The sequence below is a fragment of the Camarhynchus parvulus genome, chromosome 1 (genome assembly GCF_901933205.1).
Source record: "Camarhynchus parvulus chromosome 1, STF_HiC, whole genome shotgun sequence".
NCBI lineage: Eukaryota > Metazoa > Chordata > Aves > Passeriformes > Thraupidae > Camarhynchus > Camarhynchus parvulus.
The window spans coordinates 1,110,295-1,132,385 of record NC_044571.1 but is presented as its reverse complement, the minus strand read 5'-3'; the positions used below and the strand labels follow the sequence as shown (position 1 = coordinate 1,132,385).

The following is a 22,091-nucleotide window of genomic DNA, read 5'->3' as shown; positions in this document are numbered from 1 at the left end:
TCAGAGAATCCCAGAACAGGTTGGGTTGGAAGGGAGATCAAATCCATCCCATTCCCATGGCAGGGACACCTCCCACCTCCCAGGCTGCTCCCGCCCCAGTGCCCAGCCTGGCCTTGGGCACTGCCAGGGATCCAGGGGCAGCCCCAGCTGCTCTGGGCACCCTGTGCCAGGGCAGATTCATTGCCAAGATCCCATCCAGCCCTGCCCTGTGAGGGATGGGGCCCTGGCTCAGGAGGTGAAGCTGATGAGTCCACGGTGCTCCGTGTGAATCCCGATGTTGCCTCACGGCGATTCCCACACGATGGCCATGCCAGGCTCTGGGGCAGCACTGGGATCTCCCAGATCCATCAGCTTCACCAGCACTGCTCCTGCAGCCTGGCCAGCCCCTGTGGCTCTGCACAAGGACCAGCAGCTCCCCTGGCCCACAGCAGGCACCGCTCGCATCATCCCCGCACCGCGCACCACCCTTGTCCCCGTTCCCTAGGAAGATTTCTCCTCAGGGATCTTCCTGGATGGCTGCTCCACGGCCAGCTGGTTCTCCAGGACACAGCAGAGCTTGCAGCTCTCGAGGACCTTGGCCTGGAGGTACTCCCTGTCCTTCCTGTGCCAGACATCCGTGGCGATGTAGGTGTTGTAGGGGTCGCGGGGCCCCTCGAGGCGCCGCGCCCGCAGGTTGGTCACCATCACCCCCACGCTGAAGAAGCCAAAGAGCCCCAGCATCAGCAGCACGTAGATGATGGCCAGGCTGTCGCTGGCACGGCTCTCCTGGGGAGCAGCTGAGCTGTTGGAGCGTTCCAGGCACTCCTGGAGCAGTTTGGAGAGGAGCAGGTCCAGGGCCGTGGTGTTCGACAGCGCCAGCATTTGGGATTTCTGTCCTTGGCAATTCTTCCTTACTTTGGCTGGAAAGGGATAAAAGTCAGGGGGTGGCATCAGATAGATGTTGGATTGAGCTGTTTTCTGACCCAGAGTGGGGTAATTGAGAGGTGTTTTAAAAACCTTTATTCTATTTTCTGTCTCATGAGAAGGGTGAGACAATACAGATGTTATAATTCACAATCAGAAGCCAACTATTTCCTAATTACACTACACTATAAATGTTTCTTGGCCTATCACCTTTAGCCACACCTTTAGCCTTAAAGCCAATCACCTAAAATTACCCCTCATGGGTCCTACTACAATTCACCTTTCACAGTTCTATTTCTCCAAACTATCCAGTCTTATTTGCAAGGCCACCCTTTGAAACTTGTTTCCAGCTCCGTTTCTCTCTCAGCAATGTCTGTCCCATTCCAGGGCATTTCTAAGTCAGCATTTCTTATCTCAAGGTTTGCACACAGGTGCACACTGAGAGCTCTCTACAAATCCATTTCTCACATTTACCCCTCTCTCTTGAACAGAATAAACTTCTTTGATGAATCCCACCGATAAAGGTGGGATTTCCTCTGTCTCCCTTTCCTGGTTCCCCTCCTCAGTGAGGGATTTGAGAGCCTGGTTGTGATGCCTTAATGCCTTAATTTTAGCTTTCATATTTTTCAGGTTCTGTGCTGCTTTGGTGTGTAGCTCTGAGCTTCAAGTGTGAGTCAGTTCTCCTCACAGGGCAGGGAGACAGAGCAATCCTTTTCCAGCTTCTCCAAGGAAAACTGGTACAAGCTCCAGGCCCAAAAAGGGTAAACAACAGAGAATTGGAGAGAGAAAAACGAGCAGGGTGGGACTGCATGGGCTAAAGCTGGAATGGGACAATGAACTGCAAGGTGCAAATGGAGCAGAACTGATCCCAGGGACAGACCCCGTGCCCGGCCGTGCATTTTGGGGCCATTTTGGTTCATCTTGGGTGCAGCCCTGGCTGGGCTCTGGTGCTGCCCAAGGTGCATCCATAGAGGCCGTTAAATAAATCTTTATAAAAATATTTATTAAAATTTTTAATAAATGATTAAATTTTATTATTAATTTTTTACATTTCTTATATAATTATATATAATGTCATAATAATTTATTAGTTAATTATTATTTCTTTAATCTTTATTATTTTAATAAATCCCTGCTTTATTCTTTAGCTCTGCCCAGCCTCTGCTCTGGGTCAGCCTTCCCAAGGCATCAGTTTGACCTGGAGAGCTCCTCTCATCTCCCACCTGCAGCCCAGCCAGGGCTGAGTCCATGCCCAGCAACAGCTCCAAAAGCCCCTTGGGCTGCACAGCTGCTCTGTCCCGGTGTGGGGCTGGCACAGATCTCACCCCGAGCCCCCCGCTGCCGTTTGGGGTTCAGGACTCCCTCCCTGAGCCCCCCAGGCAGGAGGAGGGTCCCAGCCAGGGGGACAGCTCTGATCTCTGCTCTGGGACAGGGACAGCACCAGGGAGCAGCTGGGGCTGGGCCAGGAGGGATTTAGGTTGGGTTTTAGGGCAAGGTTCTTGCCCAGAGGGTGCTGGCACTGCCCAGGCTGCCCAGGGAATGGGCACGGCCCCGAGGCTGCCACAGCTCCAGTAGATGGGGACACCCAGAAGGTTCTGGAAGGCCAAAGCCTCCCAGGCACAGCCTCTGCTCTGCCAGTCTCACACAGGAGGCTCGAGGGTCCTTTTCCCTTTCCAATCCACCTTAAGGAGAGGAATCCTGTCAGCACTGCATTCCCAAATCCTCAGCAGCCAGGCAACATCAAATCATAAAATCATTTTGGGGTTGGAAGGGACCTTAAAGCTCATCTTGTTCCACCCCAGCCATGGCAGGGACACCTCCCACTCTCCCCAGGCTGCTCCCAGCCCCAGTGTCCAGCCTGGCCTTGGGCACTGCCAGGGATCCAGGGATGGAATTCCATCCCAGCCCTGCCCACCCTGCCAGGGAACAATTCCTCATTGCCAAGATCCCACCCAGCCCTGCCCTCTGGCACTGGCAGCCATTCCCTGGGTGCTGTCCCTGCATCCCCTGGAAATTGTCTCTCTCCAGCTTTCCTGGGGCTCCTGCAGGCCCTGCAAGGCCACCCTGAGCTCAGGCCAAAGCTTCTCCCGTGCAGGTGAACAATGCCAGCTGTGCCAGCCTTTCCTCATCCATGACTGACAGCGCAGAGTCTGGAAAAGGAACACCCCGATGTCCCTGGATCACCTGAATGGGGCATTGTCACTCAAGGTGACCTTGGCACCCCCAGGGTGGCTCTCAGGGCTTCCCACAGCTTTAAATCCACGGGAGCAGCTCAGCAATTCCTCCTGCAGAACACTCGGCCATTGTTGTGTGGGGATTCGGAGGAGGAAGTTCACCAGGACCATTTGTAATCCGCCCAGGCTGAAAGGGAGCCCGGGGCAGGGGTGACACCTGTGGCAGGGCATGGTGGCAGCTCAGGGAGCTTTTCCAGGAGCTCTGCGTGGGAGGGAGCTCGGCTGGGAATGACCCTGCAGGAACAGCAGGTACCTGGAGCCTTCCTGGGCTTTGTTTGTGCCTTGCTGGGGAATCCAAGCTGCACAAGGAGCTGCTGAGCCAGAGGGACAGAGCCAGGGCTCTGCTCGTGTCCCCAGCGTCCCTCAGCAGGAGAACATTTCCCTGGAGTATTCACAGCTCCTGCAGGCATGCAGAGGGTCACACACGGCAATTAATTGTTAATTAATGACCCCTCTGGCACCTCATGGAGCTGTGGGGGTGGCACCCCCTGACTGGCACTGCCTGCTCCCCAGCAAAGGCACAGCACGAGGCTCTGTCTGCTCCAAAGGGGCTGCATCCTGATCCTTGAACCTGGGAACTGCTCCTTGAACCTGGATCCTGATCCCAGAGCCTGGATCCTGCTCCTTGAACCTGGATCCTGCTCCCTGAACCTCGATCCTGCTCTCTCAGCCTGGATCCTGATCCTTGAACCTGGATCCTGATCCCACAGCCTGGATCCTGATTCCTCAGCCTGGATCCTGATCCCACAGCCTGGATCCTGATCCCTGAACCTGGATCCTGCTCCCTGAACCTGGATTCTGCTCCCTGAACCTGGATCCTGCTCCCTGAACCTGGATCCTGATCCCTGAACCTGGATCCTGCTCTCTCAGCCTGGATCCTGCTCCTTGAACCTGGATCCTGCTCCCTGAACCTGGATCCTGCTCCCTGAACCTGGATTCTGCTCCCTGAACCTGGATCCTGATCCCTGAACCTGGATCCTGCTCTCTCAGCCTGGATCCTGCTCCTTGAACCTGGATCCTGCTCCCTGAACCTGGATTCTGCTCCTTGAACCTGGATCCTGCTCCTTGAACCTGGATCCTGCTCTCTCAGCCTGGATCCTGCTCCTTGAACCTGGATCCTGCTTCCTGAACCTGGATTCTGCTCCTTGAACCTGGATCCTGCTCCCAAAGCCTGGATCCTGCTCCCAGTGGAGAGCACCCAGCCCAGTGGGCGCCTTCAGCTCCAGCTCAGCCCTTCCTGCCCTGTCTGGGCTGGGCTGACCTCCAGGTGCTGCCAGAGGCTGCTGGTGCCACCAGGGTTTAAATGGGAAAAGGGAATTTTCTGTCCTGGAATGCACCTAAAATCTGTGACACTCAGCTTTGGAGCTCAACGGGAATTTTGTCCTCAAGCATTGGGAGCTGCAGAGAGCCCAGAGGAGGCTCCAGGATGAGCAGAGGGATGGAGCAGCTCTGCTGGCAGGAAAGGCTGGCACAGCTGGCATTGTTCACCTGCACAGGAGAAGCTTTGGCCTGCGCTCAGGGTGGCCTTGCAGGGCCTGCAGGAGCCCCAGGAAAGCTGGAGAGAGACAATTTCCAGGGGATGCAGGGACAGCACACAGGGAATGGCTTCACACTGGTAGATTTCCATTCCAGTGCCTCATTTCCCTGTGATGGAAATGAGGGGCTGGGATGGAATTCCAGCCCTGGATCCCTGGCAGTGCCCAGGGCCAGGTTGGACACTGGGGACAGTGGAGGTGTCCCTGCCATGGCAGGGCTGGCACTGGGTGGGCTTTGAGGTCCCTCCCAGCACAAACCATTCCAGGATTCCATAAAAACTGACTCTTACCTGCCTCTACTTCTCTTCCCTGCTGAGGTTTCACTGTGATTTTTATCACACAAACAGAGCTGGATGTGAAGTAACAGATTTTAACAGATTTAACAGCATTTTATTTTCTCAGCTCTCCCACGTCAGAGCAGCCCTATTTCCATTTCCACCAAGCAAACATCTCCAGCCCTCTCTCCTATTGCTGCCAAAAGCATCAGCAGCCGGCCCCAGAAACCCAGGCAGCTTAGAGGAACGCTCACCTTTAGAGAACACAGCTCTATCAGCATTTCCTGTGGTTTGATGACACACAAATGAAGCTTGTGCTACTCTCCGAGCAAAATCCAGCCCAGCACATCACCCACCTCCCAGACTTTCTGCCTTTCTGGTGCTCCTGCAGCGCCATGAAGGATCCAGTGACCTCCCTGGCTCGTTTCCGTGCCATTCCTTCGGGAATGAGTGGCTGTGACACCGTTCCCATTGCACAAGGGAGCCCCATTTCCTCACCCCACTGCCGGGAATTTGGCAACCCAGGGCAGCATCCAGGGCACTGCTCCTGCCCCAGCTGGGAGGGAGAGCTGCTGCAGGGAGGGATCTGCAGCTCTGGGCTCTGCAAACGCCTCCTGCAGCCCCCACCAGGCTGGGAGAGCCTTTCCTGCCTGCCCAGGCCCGTCCTTCCCTGCTCACCTGGGCAGCACCACTGCAGCTCCTGGCGTGGCTTTAATAAAAGAGCAGCACCCGTGCACTGGGGGGCATGGAATTGTCCCCAAATCCCACTGAATTGTCCCCAAACCCCCGGTGAATTGTCCCCAAACCCCCACTTTTCTCTGCTCACAAGCCAAAAATTCAGTTTTTTTGCAATAGCATGTAGATAACAGCATATAGATATCCCATTACCCCATTATCCCATTCCAATCTCAATCCAATCCCATCCGAAGCAGAAGATGAATCCAACCCCATCCCATCAATCCCATCCAACCTCACTGGGCACTGAATTGTCCCCAGATCCCCACTGAATTGTCCCCAAACCCCCACTTTTCTCTGCTCACAAGCCAGAAATTCAGATTTCTTGCACACAGCATGTAGATGACAGCATATGGATATCCCCTTATCCTCCTATCCCATTATCCCATCCCAATCTCAATCCAATCCCATCCATCCTGATCTCTCCCATCCCATCCCAAACTGAATATGAATCCAACCCCATCCCATCAATCCCATCCAACCTCACTGGGCACTGAATTGCCCCAAACCCCCACTGAATTGTCCCCAAACCCCCACTGAATTGTCCCCAAACCCCCACTTTTCTCTGCTCACAAGCCAGAAATTCAGATTTCTTGCACACAGCATGTAGATAACAGCATATGGATATCCCATCCCATTATCCCATCCCACTATCCCATCCCATCCCAAACTGAATATAAATCCAACCCCATCCCATCAATCCCATCCAACCTCACTGGGCACTGGATTGTCCCAAACCCCCACTTCTCTCTGCCCACAAGGCAGAAATGCACTTTTCTCGCACACAGCCCGCAGATATCCCGCTATTCCAGGGTGGAACCGCAGCCCTGCTCCTTAATCCCACCCATCCCGGCCAATTCCGGGCTGCAGCAGCACCCGGGGAGCGAACCCGGCAGGGCCGGAGCAGCAAACAACCCCCGGCAGGGCAGCCCGGCCCTGCTGCTCCATCGGGTCAGCCCTGCTGAGCTCCGGGCTCCTGCACATTCCCCTTTTCCCCGGCCCCGCTCCCGTCCCGGCTGCCCGGACACACCTGGGGGCTCCAGCCCCTCCTGGGCAGGGGGGAGATGCCACCCTGGGGTGGCTCTGGCTGCTGCTGCCACCAGCCCCGTGCCACTGTCCCGTCCTGGGACGGGCGAGCTGGGAAAAGCCGGGCTGGGAGGAGGAGGAGGAGGAGGAGGAGGAGGGAAGGAGGGAAGGAGGGAGGGCAGCAGAGCCGTGCCCGGGCAGGTGCCCAGGTGGGAGGTGCTGAGGGGGCACCGCAGCTCCTGGCATGGGAAATGTGCAGCCAGAGCAGCACGGGAGAGAGGGAATTGTGGAATTCCTGAGTGGGAATGACCCAGAGGGATCCCCCAGTGCCAGCCCTGCCCTGCCCAGAGCCCACCAAGCCCAGCCTGGGCATCCCTGGCAGCGCTGGCCAAAGGCTCCTGGAGCTGTGGCAGCCTCGGGGCCGTGCCCATGCCCTGGGCAGCCTGGGCAGTGCCAGCACCCTCTGGGCAAGAACCTTTTGCCCTCAAACCCAACCTAAATCCCTCCTGGCCCAGCCCCAGCTGCTCCCTGGGTGCTGCACCCCCGGGAGCTCCGAGCTCAGGCTGCTCCAGGGGGGCTCCGGGGATGGGACATTCCCAGAGGCGCTGCCCTGGCCCCTGGCACTCCCCCAGCTCCATCCTCCAGGGATATTGCACATTTTGGGCTGGCAGGAGAAAGGGGGGGGTCATTTCAGGGCTCCCCTCAAACACCTCCCTGGAGGGAGCACTGGCTCCCTGCAGCCACCACCAAAACCTCAAAAACCACCCCAAAACTCCCCCTGTGCTTCCCGCGGGAGGGAGAAGCTCTGTGGTCACCACAGGGGGCTCACCAGTGCCCACCTGGGAGCTACAAAGTGAATTTATCAGCACTGAAAGATCCATCTGAGCTCCTGCAGAGGATGCTGCTGCTGTGGGGTGACAAACATCCCCTTAGCATCCCCATCCATCCCATGGGGTGACAAACATCCCTTCAGCATCCCCATCCATCCTGTGGGGTGACAAACATCCCCTCAGCATTCCCATCCATCCATGGGGTGACAAACATCCCCTCAGCATCCCCATCCATCTATGGGGTGACATCCCCTCAGCATTCCTGGGCCAGGGCACATCCCAATCCATCCCATCCCATGGCCCTGGCAGGGACAGTGGCCCCCATACTCTCATCAGCTGCAGAAAACAGGGATGGGATGGGATTTATGGGATGAGATGGGGTGGGATGGGACAATGGGATGGGATGGGACAATGAGATGGGATGGATAGGATTGGATTGGATGGGGTTGGATTGAGACTGGGATTGGGACTGGGACTGGGACTGGGACTGGGATTGGGACTGGGACTAGGACTGGGATTGGGATGGGATCGATGGGATGTGGTTAGATGGGATGGGATCCGTGGGATGGGATGGGTTGGGATGGGCTCGATGGGATGGGGTTGGATTCATATTCAATTTGGGATGGATGGGATTGGACTGAGATTGGGATGAAATGGGATGGGATGGGATTTATGGGGTGGGATCGGTTGGGATGGGGTGGCATGGGGTTGAATTGAGATTGGGATGGGATGGATTGGATGGAGATTGGGATGGGGATGGGGTGGGATAAAATGGGATGGGATTAGATTCAGATTCAGATTGGGATGGGATGGGTTGGTAGGCATTGGGATGGGTGGGATGGGATTGGATTGAGATTGGGATTGGGTTTGGGATGGGGTGGGATGGGATGGGATGGGATGGGATGGGATGGGATGGGATGGGATGGGATGGGATGATGGGATGGGATGGGATGGGATGATGGGATGGGATGGCCCCTCCTTGCCTGACACTCTTTGCCAGCTGCTGTTGCCTGGGCAGCAGCTGGAGAGAGGATTTGAGGTGGTGATGGAGGCATCAATTTAAACAAATGGATGAAAATGTCTCAGCATTTCCTTGCTGCCCACTTTTCCAGAGCCTTATTGCATTTTCCCTCAGGGTGAGGATGCAGCCCCTGCTTCCCTTGCCTGAGCTGTTGCTGCATCTCAGGGAAGGAGCAGCCTGTGGGATTCATTTCCTACACTGGCCCAAGGCTCTGGTGCAATGTGCCTTTCTGCCTGCTCAGTTTCCCCCTCGGGGCAGCCCCGTTCAGTTCTCCCCCACCCCTGGGTGTGAGACGTTCACTGGGGTCTGAGGATGAGGGAAGAGACGAGGATCTGACCCCATGTTTCAGAAGGCTGATTTATTATTTTATGATATATATTATATTAAAACTATACTAAAAGAATAGAAGAAAGGATTTCATCAGAAGGCTAGCTAAGAATAGAAAAAGAAAGAATGATAACAAAGGCTTGTGGCTCGGATTCTGTGTCCGAGCCAGCTGGGCTGTGATTGGCCATGAATTAGAAACAACCACATGGACCAATCACAGATGCACCTGTTGCATTCCACAGCAGCAGATAACCAATGTTTCCATCTTGTTCCTGAGGCCTCTCAGCTTCTCAGGAGGAAAAATCCTAAAAAAAATGATTTTTCATAAAAGATGTCTGCGACACCTGGGAACCTGGAGCAGGATCTGAGCCTCTTGTTTCCACAGCCCCCAGGGAATTCCCCCTTCCAGGTGAATTTTATAGCCTGGCAAAGGAGCAGGGGGGCCAAGGAAGAGGGAGAAGCTGAAGGGGTGGCCCAGGCTCAGGAGGAGTCACAGGGGGGACATTCCCTTCCCCACACCAGTCTGAGGCCAAGCACGGCCACCAAGACCCTGGGATGTGAGGGAATGTTGTGGCTGAACGTGTGAACTCCCCAAATGACTGAAAGGTGCCCCAGAGTTTAACCCAGCCCAGGAGCATCACCAGGAAAAGCTGTGGGAGGAAGGATAAATCCATTTGAGGAAATCAGTGGGTGAAATCAGCAATGCAGGAGGCTCAGAAATGGGGTTGGGGCAGCAAAGGCTCCCCCTGGGGTGGCCACAGTGAGTCGGGTCCAGGAGAGATCCATGAGGGAGGAGGAGGAGGAGGAGGAGGGTGTGGGTGGTCAGTGACAGCACAGCCAGGCCCTGCTTCCTCCTCACCGGGGAAACCTGGGACAAAATCTGCTCCTGTCACTGCCTGGGCCAGCCCGACTCTTCCCTGAATGCCTGGGAAAGGGATGCGGGACAGCAGCAAGGATCTGGGATGGCAGATGTGAAAAGTGCATATTAGATGGCTCCGTGCAGATATTTACTGTATGTGTTTTGTTGTATTGATTAGTAGTGCTGCATTAGCATTTTAACAATTATATTGATAATTATTATAGATAATATATTATATATAATTATTAATTATTATATATAAATATATAAAATATATATTTCTATATAAATATATATTTCTATATTTCTATATAAATATATAAATATATATTATATATATTTCTATATATTATATATAAATATATAAATTTATATATAAATATATATATTTATATAAATACATATATTATATATTTAATATAATAATTTATTATATAATAATTATATATAATTATATTCTATATAATAATTTATTATATATTATTTATTATTTATAATAGTTTTATATAATAAATTATTATATATAACATAATTATAAAAATATATAATAATTATATGTAATTTTTATAACATTTTAATTTTAATAGGATGGTAAATGTAGTTTTGTAGTTAAAAGGTAACTTTTGTAGTTAAAATAGGAACCATGTATGTGGAATATTTTTTTAAGAAAGGAATGAGGTACTCACACCAGACAGCAGCCACAGGACACCTGAATCTTTCAGAGAAAGAGAATTTATTGCTCCATTATCAGAAGAAATGAACTTCTTCCTGCCTCACTCAGCCCTGAGACGCCGTCAGGATTCAGAGGCAGAAGCTGGCACTGCCCAGACAGAATCCTGTGTTTGAGTGGAATTTATGCATCATGGATGAGCTGTGTGAATATGCAACAGGTTATTGTTTTTAAGGGTTAATCCTCTGTTAATGTGGGTCCTTTTTCAGCTTATTTTGCCCAGAAAAGGTACCCAGACTGTCCATAACTCTTTATTTCTATTGTCTCATGTTGTCCTAATCCAAATTGTCCAAATCATTATTACTCTAATTATTTTGCTATTTCTATAACCATTTTATTACTATTAAACTTTTAAAAATTTTGAAAACGAGTGATTGGCATTTTTCACAGCAGAGGGTTGGGGATGGCAGAGGTGGCCGTGCCCGGGCAGGGAGCTGTGGGACAGGCCAGGCCCAATGAGGGCACTGGGGCCATTCCTTGTCCCCTTCTGCCAGGGCAGGGCTCTGGTGTCCCCCAGCCAGCTCTGGGGTCACCCTCCCACCCCACAGGACACAGGGAGGGGGCACAGGGTGCCTGGATGGGGGGAACCCCCTCTGTGGGGACAGGGGGGCTCTGCTGAGCCCTGGTGCCATCCCAGCTCAGTGCTGGGGCAGATCAGGAATTCCCAGCGCAGGGAGGAGCTGGAGCTGCTGCAGAGAGCCCAGAGGAGGCTCCAGGATGAGCAGAGGGATGGAGCAGCTCTGCTGGCAGGAAAGGCTGGCACAGCTGGCATTGTTCACCTGCACAGGAGAAGCTTTGGCCTGAGCTCAGGGTGGCCTTGCAGGGCCTGCAGGAGCCCCAGGAAAGCTGGAGAGAGACAATTTCCAGGGGATGCAGGGACAGCACCCAGGGAATGGCCTCAAAGTGAAAAATTCCAGGTTTAGATCAGATATTAGGAACAATTTCCTCCCTGGCAGGGTGGGCAGGCCCTGGCACAGGGTGCCCAGAGCAGCTGGGGCTGCCCCTGGATCCCTGCAATGTTCAGTTCCAGGTTGGACACTGGGGCTGGGAGCACCTGGGACAGTGGGAGGTGTCCCTGCCATGGAACAGGATGATCTTTAAGGTCCTTTCCAAACCTTTTAGGCCATTTTAATTCATTCTCTGATACCTCAGAGCCTGTGTGGGCCCCAGTCCCCTCCCAGTCCCAGCGGTGTCACCTCCAGCCCAGGCAGGGCTGTGTCTCCACCAGAGCAGACCCACTGTTCCAGAAGCAAACCTGTAACTTCTATTTGACTTTGGGGGCACCTGAGAGCACCTGTGACTGGGAGATTATTATTTAATATATTTTTAAAGAGCTCCAACTCAGTATAGGAACCCCCTTTGCCCTCCTGGATCTGTCAGTAGGCACAGATTTCATTTTGCCCAGGTCAGTGACGAGCTGTGGAGTGATGGGATCCCTCAGGAGGTTTTCTCTGGAAGGTGACAAAGGACATTTCCCAGCACAGGGTCTTGCAGATCTCTTGAAGCTGCATTCCTGGAAGCCTTTGGGTTTTAAATCTGCCTTATTTTTGTTTTGAGGAAAGAAATACTGAAATAAGAATGGGGAGCAGACACTTTAAATACACTTTAAAGTGTATTTGAATTTAAAGTTGAAATACACTTTATTATTTCAATGAATTTTCCCTTTTCCTTGGAAAAGCTGCTGCTGTGGCCCTTGTACAGGAATAGATGAGGCCTAAAATGTTTCTGTCCAAATCTTCATCTGTGGCATGGTAACCTCTGAAAACCAGGGGGAAGGAGCAGAGCTGTACAAACCCTCCCTGGCAGAGTTCTCTGGGCTCCTGAGCAGGAGGGAGGGAGAAATAACTCAGAATTCATTCAATAATTCAGAATTCATTCAGAAATAATTTGGTTCCTGGCCCCACAGTGCCCCGAGCTGGGCCCAGCTCTGCTCCCTTGGCCCAGCCCCTTTGGGATGGCACCTCCAGCTCAGCCCAAACCCTGCAGAGATCATTTTGCATTGAGGTTTTCCAAGGATGGAAAATCCTACAAAGGATGGCCAAGAGGGGGACATAATTCACCTGCTGCTATCCCAGCATTAATGCAATTAATTCATTAATTAATTACAACCCCAAAGCCCTAAAAACAAGGGTTTGGAGCACCTGGTCCCCCTCTTTGCACGATCTCTGCCAGGATCCAGAGCTTCCCTTGGCAGCAGCAGCGAGGCCACAGCTCAGGGATGCAGCAAATGCACTGGAGCTGGGGGATTTCCTGCAGCTGGGAAAGCTGCCTGCACTCTGCAGCCTGCCACTGAAATGCAGTTTAGAGTGGGGGAAAAAAAAACCAGTGTTAAATTAAAAATGCGCTGACTGCTGCAGCTTTGGAGGGGCCTGGATGGGGAGGCTTCCGACCCCCCGACCCCCAGAGCCATGGAATCCCATTAAATTCAGGAATTTAATGCAGGAATTCCTGCCCTGCAGAGGAGTTCTGAGCCCTCAGCTGAGGCACAGGGACTGGAGAGTTGGTTTTGGTGAGGATGGTTCAGACGGGGCACCACCAATCACCACTCACAGCTTTAATGACCAGGCAGAGGAAATTTGGATTAGTGCTGACCAAAATGGGAGTTTGTTGTTCCCAGGGGTCCTGAGAAGGTTCTTCCCCTGAGCCACAAACTCATCCCCACTGGCACAGGGTGCCCAGAGCAGCTGGGGCTGCCCCTGGATCCCTGGCAGTGCCCAAGGCCAGGCTGGGCACTGGGGACAGTGGGAGGTGTCCCTGCCATGGCAGGGGTGGGATGGGTGGGCTTTGAGGTCCCTCCCAACCCAACCCAGTCTGGGATTCTGGGATCCCCTGAGAGATTATGGGGTTATCAGCTCCCACAGGCTGAGCAGAACCCTCTGGGGTTGAGGCAGAGGGAGGAAGGTGAGACCCTGGATCCCAAACTCAAACAGACACCCCAGGAGCAAACAGAACCCCAGAATGGGTTGGGTTGGAAGGGACCTTAAGGATGATTTTGTCCCAGCCCTGCCATGGCAGGGACACCTCCCACTGGCCCAGGCTGCTCCAGCCCCAGTGTCCAGCCTGAATCACATCCCTGGGGGTTGGTTCATCCTCCCAGCATTTAAAGTATTGAAAACCTGACCTGTTTGATCTCCTTTGATCCTTCAGCAAAAATACCACTGGACCTTTGGATTTTCCTCCACAGAATCCAACCACCTCAGAGGGCATTTTATACCCCCCTTTTTATCAGCATTTCCCAGAATCCCCAAATCCCCAGGGCTGGCACAGCCCTGCCAGCCCATGGAGTGCCAGCTGTGCCCCATGGGCACCTTGTCCCCAGCCCAGAGCACTCAGTGCCACCTCCAGGGCACACCTGCAGGGATGGGCACTGCAAAGCTCCCTGGGCAGCTCCTCCCAAGGCCTTTCCCCTTTCCATGGGGCAATCCTCCCAGCACACTGAGAAGCAGGGATGTTTTATGCTCAGCAACCAGTTTCCATGGTGGCATTGTCAGAAGAAGGAAAGATCCAAGATTCCCCCGTGGTGCAGGAGAAAGGATCTGTCCAAACATCCCCTCCAAGCTCCCGGGAATTTGCACCAAATTCACTGGGGAATGTCAGGAGAGGAGGGTCCTCCATGCACAAGGAAGGACCTCAAAAATACCTCAAATTCAGGAAAAGAGCCAAATCACAGGGGCAGGGGGGCCTTCTGTCCTGAGAAGCAAAACTGGGAAAGGTTTTTGTGTTACCTGGGCTGAAGCTCTCTGCCCACACCACCCTCAGCACGTGAGCCCCAGCCTTGCCTCCCTTATCAAGGAAGTTTTTCAGAGGCAGCAGCAGCCCTGAGTAATTTCTTTATCTCATTTCCTCTTCTTTACAAGTGCCTGTGTTGTGGTGTGAGGCCCAGATAAGCTTTTCTCTCCAGGCAGCCCCTGTGTGTCTTCCTGCCTGGCTGGTTTTGCCCTGAGCACACACGGACGGGGCAGCAGCAGCCGATTCCCAATTCCCACCCTCAGCTCCTGCTCCAGTGATTCCCAGCGGAGTGAGAGGGTCAGGAGTTCTCCTGGATGTGCAGCTTCACCCCTGCAGCCTTCACTGGGGAACTGGTGGGGATTTGTGTAAGAACAGATTTGCTCCATCCTGAGCTGCTCATCCCTCCTCAGCCCAATTTTCCCTGGATTTAACCATTCTTTAACCATTTGAGGCTTTAACCATTTGAGGATTTAACCATTTGAGGAGGAGCAAATTCATTCCAAGCGTGGTGTGACTGAAGTCAAACCTCATTCCTGGTCTCCAGGCAGAGCCAGAACTGCTGGAACTGCTCCCGAAATCCCTTCCTGAGCAGCAGCAGGGGAGCCAGGCCATGGAACCGGGAATGGTTTGGGTTGGGAGGGATTTAAGGACCACCCAATTCCATGGGCGGGATTTCCACTATCCCAGCTTGTTCCAGCCTGGCCTTGGACACTTCCAGGGGTGAGACAGCCACAGCTTCTCCTGGACTTTTGGAAGGTGCCCAGCATGGTGGGGTGGCACTGGGTGGGCACTGTAAGGTAGTGGATTCCCATCCTGGAGTTCCAGGCCCATTCCCTGCCAGCACAGGGGCTCAGGGCAGGGTTTGTGTGGCCTCTCTGCTCCCCTGTGTGGGCTGAGCTTGTGCAAATGCACTCAGCACTGAAATCCTTACCTGGAGCAGCACCTGGCTGAGGAGGAGAACACTGAGCCCTTCCTCCAGGCAAATCCTTCCCTTCCCTCTCCAGGTCAGCACCGTGGAACTTCCCAGGAGCTCCGAGGTTGGAGAAGCCCTCTGAGGCGAGCCCAGGCTGCTCCTCCTCAGCTCCTGCTGCTCTAAAAACTGACAGAGCTGAGGTGTGTGAGGGGTGCAACAAGTGCTGATGGTGAGAATAAATTGATTTTGGGGTGATTATCTGCCTTCAGTGTCTGAGGAGGGGCAGAGACAGAGACAGGGACAGAGACAGACAGACAGAGACAGAGACAGGGACAGAGACAGAGACAGGGACAGAGACAGAGACAGACAGACAGACAGACAGACAGAGAGACAGGGACAGGGACAGGGACAGGGACAGAGACAGAGACAGACAGAGACAGAGAGACAGACAGAGACAGAGACAGAGACAGAGACAGAGACAGGGACAGAGACAGAGACAGGAGACAGGGACAGACAGAGACAGACAGAGACAGGGACAGGGACAGAGGACAGGGACAGAGAGACAGGGACAGACAGAGCTCTCTGCAGTGCCCGAGGCTGCAGCTGCCCCTGCCAACATCCTGGCACTGCTCAAATTGGAACTTTTTACCTTAAAACTCGTCTCACCCACCCCTGCCATGGACAGGGACACCTTCCACTGTCCCAGGTTGCTCCCCATGCTGGGGCTGGGACACTTCCAAGAATGGGGCAACCACAGCCTTTCGAAGCTCTCTGAACTTCAGAGCTCCTTCCTTCTCCTGAGCTTTCTGCTGCACTTTGCATGACTGATAAATGTGTTTTCCTTTCTTTCTTTTATGTCTGAAGAGAACAAAATGGACAGTATAGGGAGGGGCTGGGGTTTGGGGATCTACTGGAAATGTTGCGGATCATCAGAGCTCCAGGGGGAACTCACAGGAGATTTCCAGTTCCTAAAGGGGCTTCAGGAGGGCTGGAGAGGGGCTTTTTACAAGGAGATGGAGTGACAGGAGAAGGAATTTGGTATTAGGGGGAAATCCTTCCCTGGCAGGGTGGGCAGGGCTGGGGTGGAATTCCCAGAGCAGCTGGGGCTGCCCCTGGATCCCTGGCAGTGCCCAAGGCCAGGCTGGACACTGGGGACACTGGGAGGTGTCCCTGCCATGGCAGGGGTGGGATGGGTGGGATTTGAGGTCCCTCCCAACCCAAACCTTTCCAGGATTCTGTGCCCACACGGATGGACAGGACCAGGCACAGCCCCAAATCCCTCCCACCCCATTCCCCAGCCCTGCACCTCACCCGGGTCCTTCCTGCTCTGCTCCTGCCCTTCCCCTGCCCTTCTCAGGGGCACATTTATCCACACAGGGACTTTTTCCTCTCACCCCCCACATTTTCCTTACTTCAGGCATTTGTTTTCCTCCTGGGCAAACAAGTCATCCCAGGTTTTTGAATCTCCCTCTCAAAACAATGGGTCAGGCAGGGAGTGAAACTGTCGCTCCTTAAGCCAGGCTGCCACACATTCCTCCTGCTCCCAGCAAAGGACTGGTGCTAAACTCAGGATTCCAATTCTTCCCTGGCCAGCAGGAAAGGCTGCATCCTGCTCTGCATCTCAGTCAGGGCTGAAAAAGCCTCTGGTTTTGCCCATCCTGGGTTTGTTGCCTCAGTCACAATCCAGGGATAACAGCAGCACAAGCAAGGGATGAGCTGACCTTAATCACAAGGTTTGTAAGAGAGTTGCACTTCATTTCTGAGATGTTTTAATGAACCACTCTGGTTCCCTCCTTCTAAAAATTCCCAAAGCTCTGCTGCCTCCTGACTGGAAAGGAAACATCCTCAGAGAACAGGGTGCAGGGGAAGGGAAGGCTGAGGGTGCGAAAAGCTCCAGATGCACACAGAGACACTTTTGGAACACCCAGATTTACTGTGGGGGAGCAGTTCTTTCGTGGAAATCCCAAACTGCTACAAAACCCATTGGATTTTGCAGAATCCCCAAATCCCCGGGGCTGGCACAGCCCAGGGAGTGCCAGCTGTGCCCCATGGGCACCTTGTCCCCAGCCCAGAGCACTCAGTGCCACCTCCAGGGCACACCTGCAGGGATGGGCACTGCAAAGCTCCCTGGGCAGCCCCTGCCAAGGCCTGAGCTCCCTTTCCATGGGCAAATTGCTGCTGCTGGCCCAGCTGAGAGTAGCTTTGGATTAGAAATTGGAAGGAATCTTGGATGTGAGGGTGGGCAGGCCCTGGCACAGAGCAGCTGGGGCTGCCCCTGGATCCCTGGAATGTTCAGTTCCAGGTGGGACACTGGGGCTGGAGCAGCCTGGGACAGTGGGAGGTGTCCCTGCCATGGCAGGGGTGGCCCTGGGTGATCATTGAGGTCCCTTCCAGCCCAGCCATTCCATAACTCTGTGATTACTCCACCACGCCATTCCTAATGCCATGACTAAATGATTCACTAATTTTAAGCCTCCTTTGTTTGTTCCACACAAGGAAATGGAAAAAGTGAATTCCTGTTGATCAACCCCTCTGCCAGATATAGCACATTATTCCTTTTGTTTGGGAAGTTTTGCTTCCAAACACCATCCATTAATCAAGGGCCAGCAATGCAGCACTTTGTCCATCCAAATATTTTCCAGCAGATCTCACCCAGGGGATGTTTTTTAGCCTGGTGGTGTGACCAGCTCCACTCCCATCAAAAAGCTCAGCATGGCATCACCTTTGAACCCAAATTGAAACAAATAAATGGGATTCTTGCCCATTTAGGAGCTTTAACCCCCTGTGAGCAGCACAGGAGCGCTCTGGGCAGTGGGGAGCACTGGCAATGATGAGGGGCTGGGAGCTGGGGGAACACTTGGATCCTTTGCCTTGATGCTGGTGCTTGTTTGGGATTCTCCTCCACCCAGCTCTGCCCCAGCAAAGCTGAGCTTTAACATCCTCAGTGCTTCCCATCCTTCACTAAATGTAATAAAGCTTCCGATGGCAAATTAATTAAACACGCTGACAGCCGAGATTTAATTGTGGGGGATGAGGGAACCTCCTGGAAAGAGTCAAAGAGAGGTGCCCCTCAAAGTGGAGCTCTCTAGGGCAAAGCAGTGGCTGGAGAACAAAGCCTTTGTTTGCTCTACTGCACTTGAAGTTCAAAATTCACCCCTTCTTTTCCCACACAACAGAAAAACGTTCCATGGGATTTTTTTTCCTTCTGAATCTCACCCAAAAATTCACGTTTGGCGTGAGAGGGACCTTAAATTCCATCCCATTCCAGCCCTTCCACTCTGCCAGGTTGAACCAATCCCTGTCCAAGCCAGCCTTGCAGAGGTGTCCATCCATGACTTGGGGCTGCTCATCACACCAGCCAATGAACCAGGACACAAAAATGCCTAAAATACCAAAAACAAACCTGAAATAATCGAGGGATCAACACTTCAGTTTCATTACAGCTGCAACATCCCAGTTCTCCAGTGGGTTTGGACCACAGAATGGGTTGGGTTGGGTTTGGGGTTAGTTTTTTTTTAAAAAACTGAGATCAAAACCAAATTATCTGGAAATGTGGCTTTTACAGGGCCAAAGGATCATCAGGGTTGGAAGAGACCTTCAAAATCCCCCAGCACCACCAGCATCACCCCAAGGGCCACATCCTGAACTCTCCCAGACACTCCAGCACCTCCCTGGGCAGCTCATCCCGAGGCCTGGCCACTCTTGCACGGACAAATATCCTGTAACATCCACCCTGCACCTCTGTGAGCTCCCAGCACCACCTGGAGAGCACAGATCCAGCCTGTGGTGCCTGGCCAGGCCTCCAGCAGCCACCCCTGGCCAGCTGTGCCCAGCCAGGGCTGCTTTTCCTTTCAAGGGGTGCCAGGATTTCCCTCCATGCCCCAAACAGCCACTGGCCAACAAAGCAAACGCACTCAGGGCAGAGTCAGTGCAAATAACTGGGGAGTTTTCTGCAGTTCAAAAGGAGGAGGAGGATTGCTTCCTCCCCAGCCTCACCCACAGCAAACCCAGCACAAAAGGCTTCTGTTCTGTCTCCCAGAGAAAAATCCCCTGGCATTTCACTTTGATTGATGATACACAATAAACTGAGGCGGGAACCCAGTGCATGTGTTGGGTTGGAACCCAGGGACTCCAAACATGGATCCTGCCCCATTCCTGGGGCTGCCCATGCCCAGGGACCCTGGAATTCCAGCCCAGGGAGGAGCTGGAGCTGCTGCAGAGAGCCCAGAGGAGGCTCCAGGATGAGCAGAGGGCTGGAGCAGCTCTGCTGGCAGGAAAGGCTGGCACAGCTGGCATTGTTCACCTGCACAGGAGAAGCTTTGGCCTGAGCTCAGGGTGGCCTTGCAGGGCCTGCAGGAGCCCCAGGAAAGCTGGAGAGAGACAATTTCCAGGGGATGCAGGGACAGCACCCAGGGAATGGCTGCCAGTGCCAGAGGGCAGGGCTGGGTGGGATCTTGGCAATGAGGAATTGTTCCCTGTGATGGAAATGAGGGACTGGGATGGAATTCCAGCTGGGGCTGCCCCTGGATCCCTGGCAGTGCCCAAGGCCAGGTTGGAGCAGCCTGGGACAGTGGGAGGTGTCCCTGCCATGGCAGGGGTGGCACTGAGTGGGATTTGAGGTCCTTCCCAACCCAAACCATTCCATGATTCCATTATTGTCCCTGGCCTGATGCTGAGATCTCCTGCACTGGGACCTCTCCCCATGGTTTCTGTCCCAGTCCCTCTGAGTGGAGCTGCTTTGCTGGTGCAGGATTTGAGGGATTGGTGGTGCAGGATTTGAGGGATTGGTGGTACAGGATCTGAGGGATTGCTGGTGCAGGGTTTGAGGGATTGGTGGTGCAGGATCTGAGGGATTGGTGGTACAGGATCTGAGGGATTGCTGGTGCAGGATTGGTGGTGCAGGATTTGAGGGATTGGTGGTGCAGGATCTGAGGGATTGCTGGTGCAGGATTTGAGGGATTGCTAGTGCAGGATTTGAGGGATTGGTGGTACAGGATCTGAGGGATTGGTGGTGCAGGATTTGAGGGATTGGTGGTGCAGGATTTGAGGGATTGCTGGTGCAGGATTGGTGGTGCAGGAACTGAGGGATTGGTGGTGCAGGATCTGAGGGATTGGTGGTGCAGGATTTGAGGGATTGCTGGTGCAGGGTCTGAGGGATTGCTGGTGCAGGATTGCTGGTGCAGGATTTGAGGGATTGCTGGTGCAGGGTTTGAGGGATTTCTGGCGCAGGATTTGCTGCTCCCTCTGGCAGCCACCCATCCCGTGGGAAATGGAGAGGTTTGGAGGCAAAGGAAGCAGCACCTGCAGAGGGCAGAGCCCTGGTGGCAGCCAGGCTGGGAGCTTGGCATTCCCAGAGGCAGGATCCAGGATTCTGCAGCGCCAGCACTGGCGTTTGTGGTGGCTGATGGCACCAAACCAGCACCAAATCCCCCACCCTGGGCAGGAGGTGGCTGCTCCCTGGAGCATCCTTGGGATGCAGGCAGTGGTTATCCCGTGGGAATGGAGCAAACCCAGCCCCTGGGTGCCTGTCCTGGTGCCCAGCAGGCAGGCTGGGCCAGGCTGGAGCAGCCCTGGGGACTCAGCAGGACACACGGAGGTGGCAGTGCTGCCCGCCCTGTCCCTGTTCCCTGCCAGCAGAAAGGACTTCCCAGAACTCACACCAACCCTGGCTGCCCTGGGGTACAGAAATGGATTTCCAGCAGGATTTCGATTCCAAAGTGTTCTGGTAAAGAGCTCTGAGAGCTTTCCCTGTGCCAGGGAGCCGGGAGCTGAGCCATGGGTTGGGGTTGTGCCTGTGCCACTTGTGAAAAATGCGTATTTTATGATTGGCTTTTCGTAAATATTCAAATGAATATTATATGTGTTGTGCTAGAAAGTAATGCTGTATTAATTCTCTTAAGTACTGTATTAAATATAGTTTTAGGTTACAAAAATTGTTAAAATAGAAACTCTGCTATGTAAGATGCTTTTTTTAAAAGAAAGGACTCGCAGTGAGACAGCAGCCACAGGACACCTGAATCTTTCAGAGAAAGAGAATTTATTGCTCCATTATCAGAAGAAATGAACTTCTTCCTGCCTCACTCAGCCCTGAGACGCCGTCAGGATTCAGAGGAAGAAGCTGGCACTGCCCAGACAGAATCCTGTGTTTGAATGGAATTTATGCATCATGGATGAGCTGTGTGAATATGCAACAGGTTATTGTTTTTAAGGGTTAATCCTCTGTTAACCTGGGGCCTTTTTCAGGTTTATTTTGCCCAGAAAAGGTACCCAGACTGTCCATAACTCTTTGTTTCTATTGTCTCATATTGTCCTAATCCAAATTGTCCAAACTGTTATTACTCTAATGGTGTTACTAATTTTTTTAACCATTTTATTACTATTAAACTTTTAAAAATTTTAAAAACGAGTGATTGGCGCTTTTCACACAGCCCACAGGTGCTCAGGGATTTGTCCTTCGTGGCCCCTTTGTCCCCCACAGCTGAGTGTCTCTGCTCACACTGTGGCTCTTGAGACAGATTTTTTCTGGAGCCTGATGTTTGCCAAGGGAAAGCATCACTGTGAGTTTTGGTGGACAATTAATCACAGGGTTCAATTAGCCCTTCCCTCCTGCTCCTCCAGCCCCCTCTGGAATCATCTCTCCCATTCCAACATTTCCTCAGCTGCTCTTCCTGACCTCAGGAGCTGCAGGAACAAGCAGGGAAGTCAAGAAGCTGCCAGGAAAGTTCTGTCCAGCCCAGTAATTTCTCAAATGTGTATTTGAGAGGCTGCGTGTGAACCCCTGAGAGCAGGTGGAGGACGTGAGGAGCACACACACACAGGGAACGCAGAATTCCCGGGGGAGGGAATTGCAGGATCCTCCTGTTGTCACACTGCAGGGCAGAGCTGCTGCCTGGCAGGACAGGAACTGCCCTGGAGGCAAATGAGGCACTCATGGTGAAGGACACTGGGAAGGGGTTTTGCTTCTTGTTAGAGAG

The 22,091-nt window shown here is 53.2% G+C and overlaps 1 protein-coding gene across 1 annotated transcript; it reads right to left on the bottom strand.

Annotated features, from left to right (window-relative positions):
- Nucleotides 1-480: 480 nt before the first annotated feature.
- KCNE1 (potassium voltage-gated channel subfamily E regulatory subunit 1) lies at nucleotides 481-861 on the bottom strand. The gene has a single exon (XM_030961224.1). The coding sequence runs from the start codon at nucleotides 859-861 to the stop codon at nucleotides 481-483; it is 381 nt and encodes a 126-aa protein (XP_030817084.1).
- Between the last annotated feature and the right edge of the window lie 21,230 nt (nucleotides 862-22,091).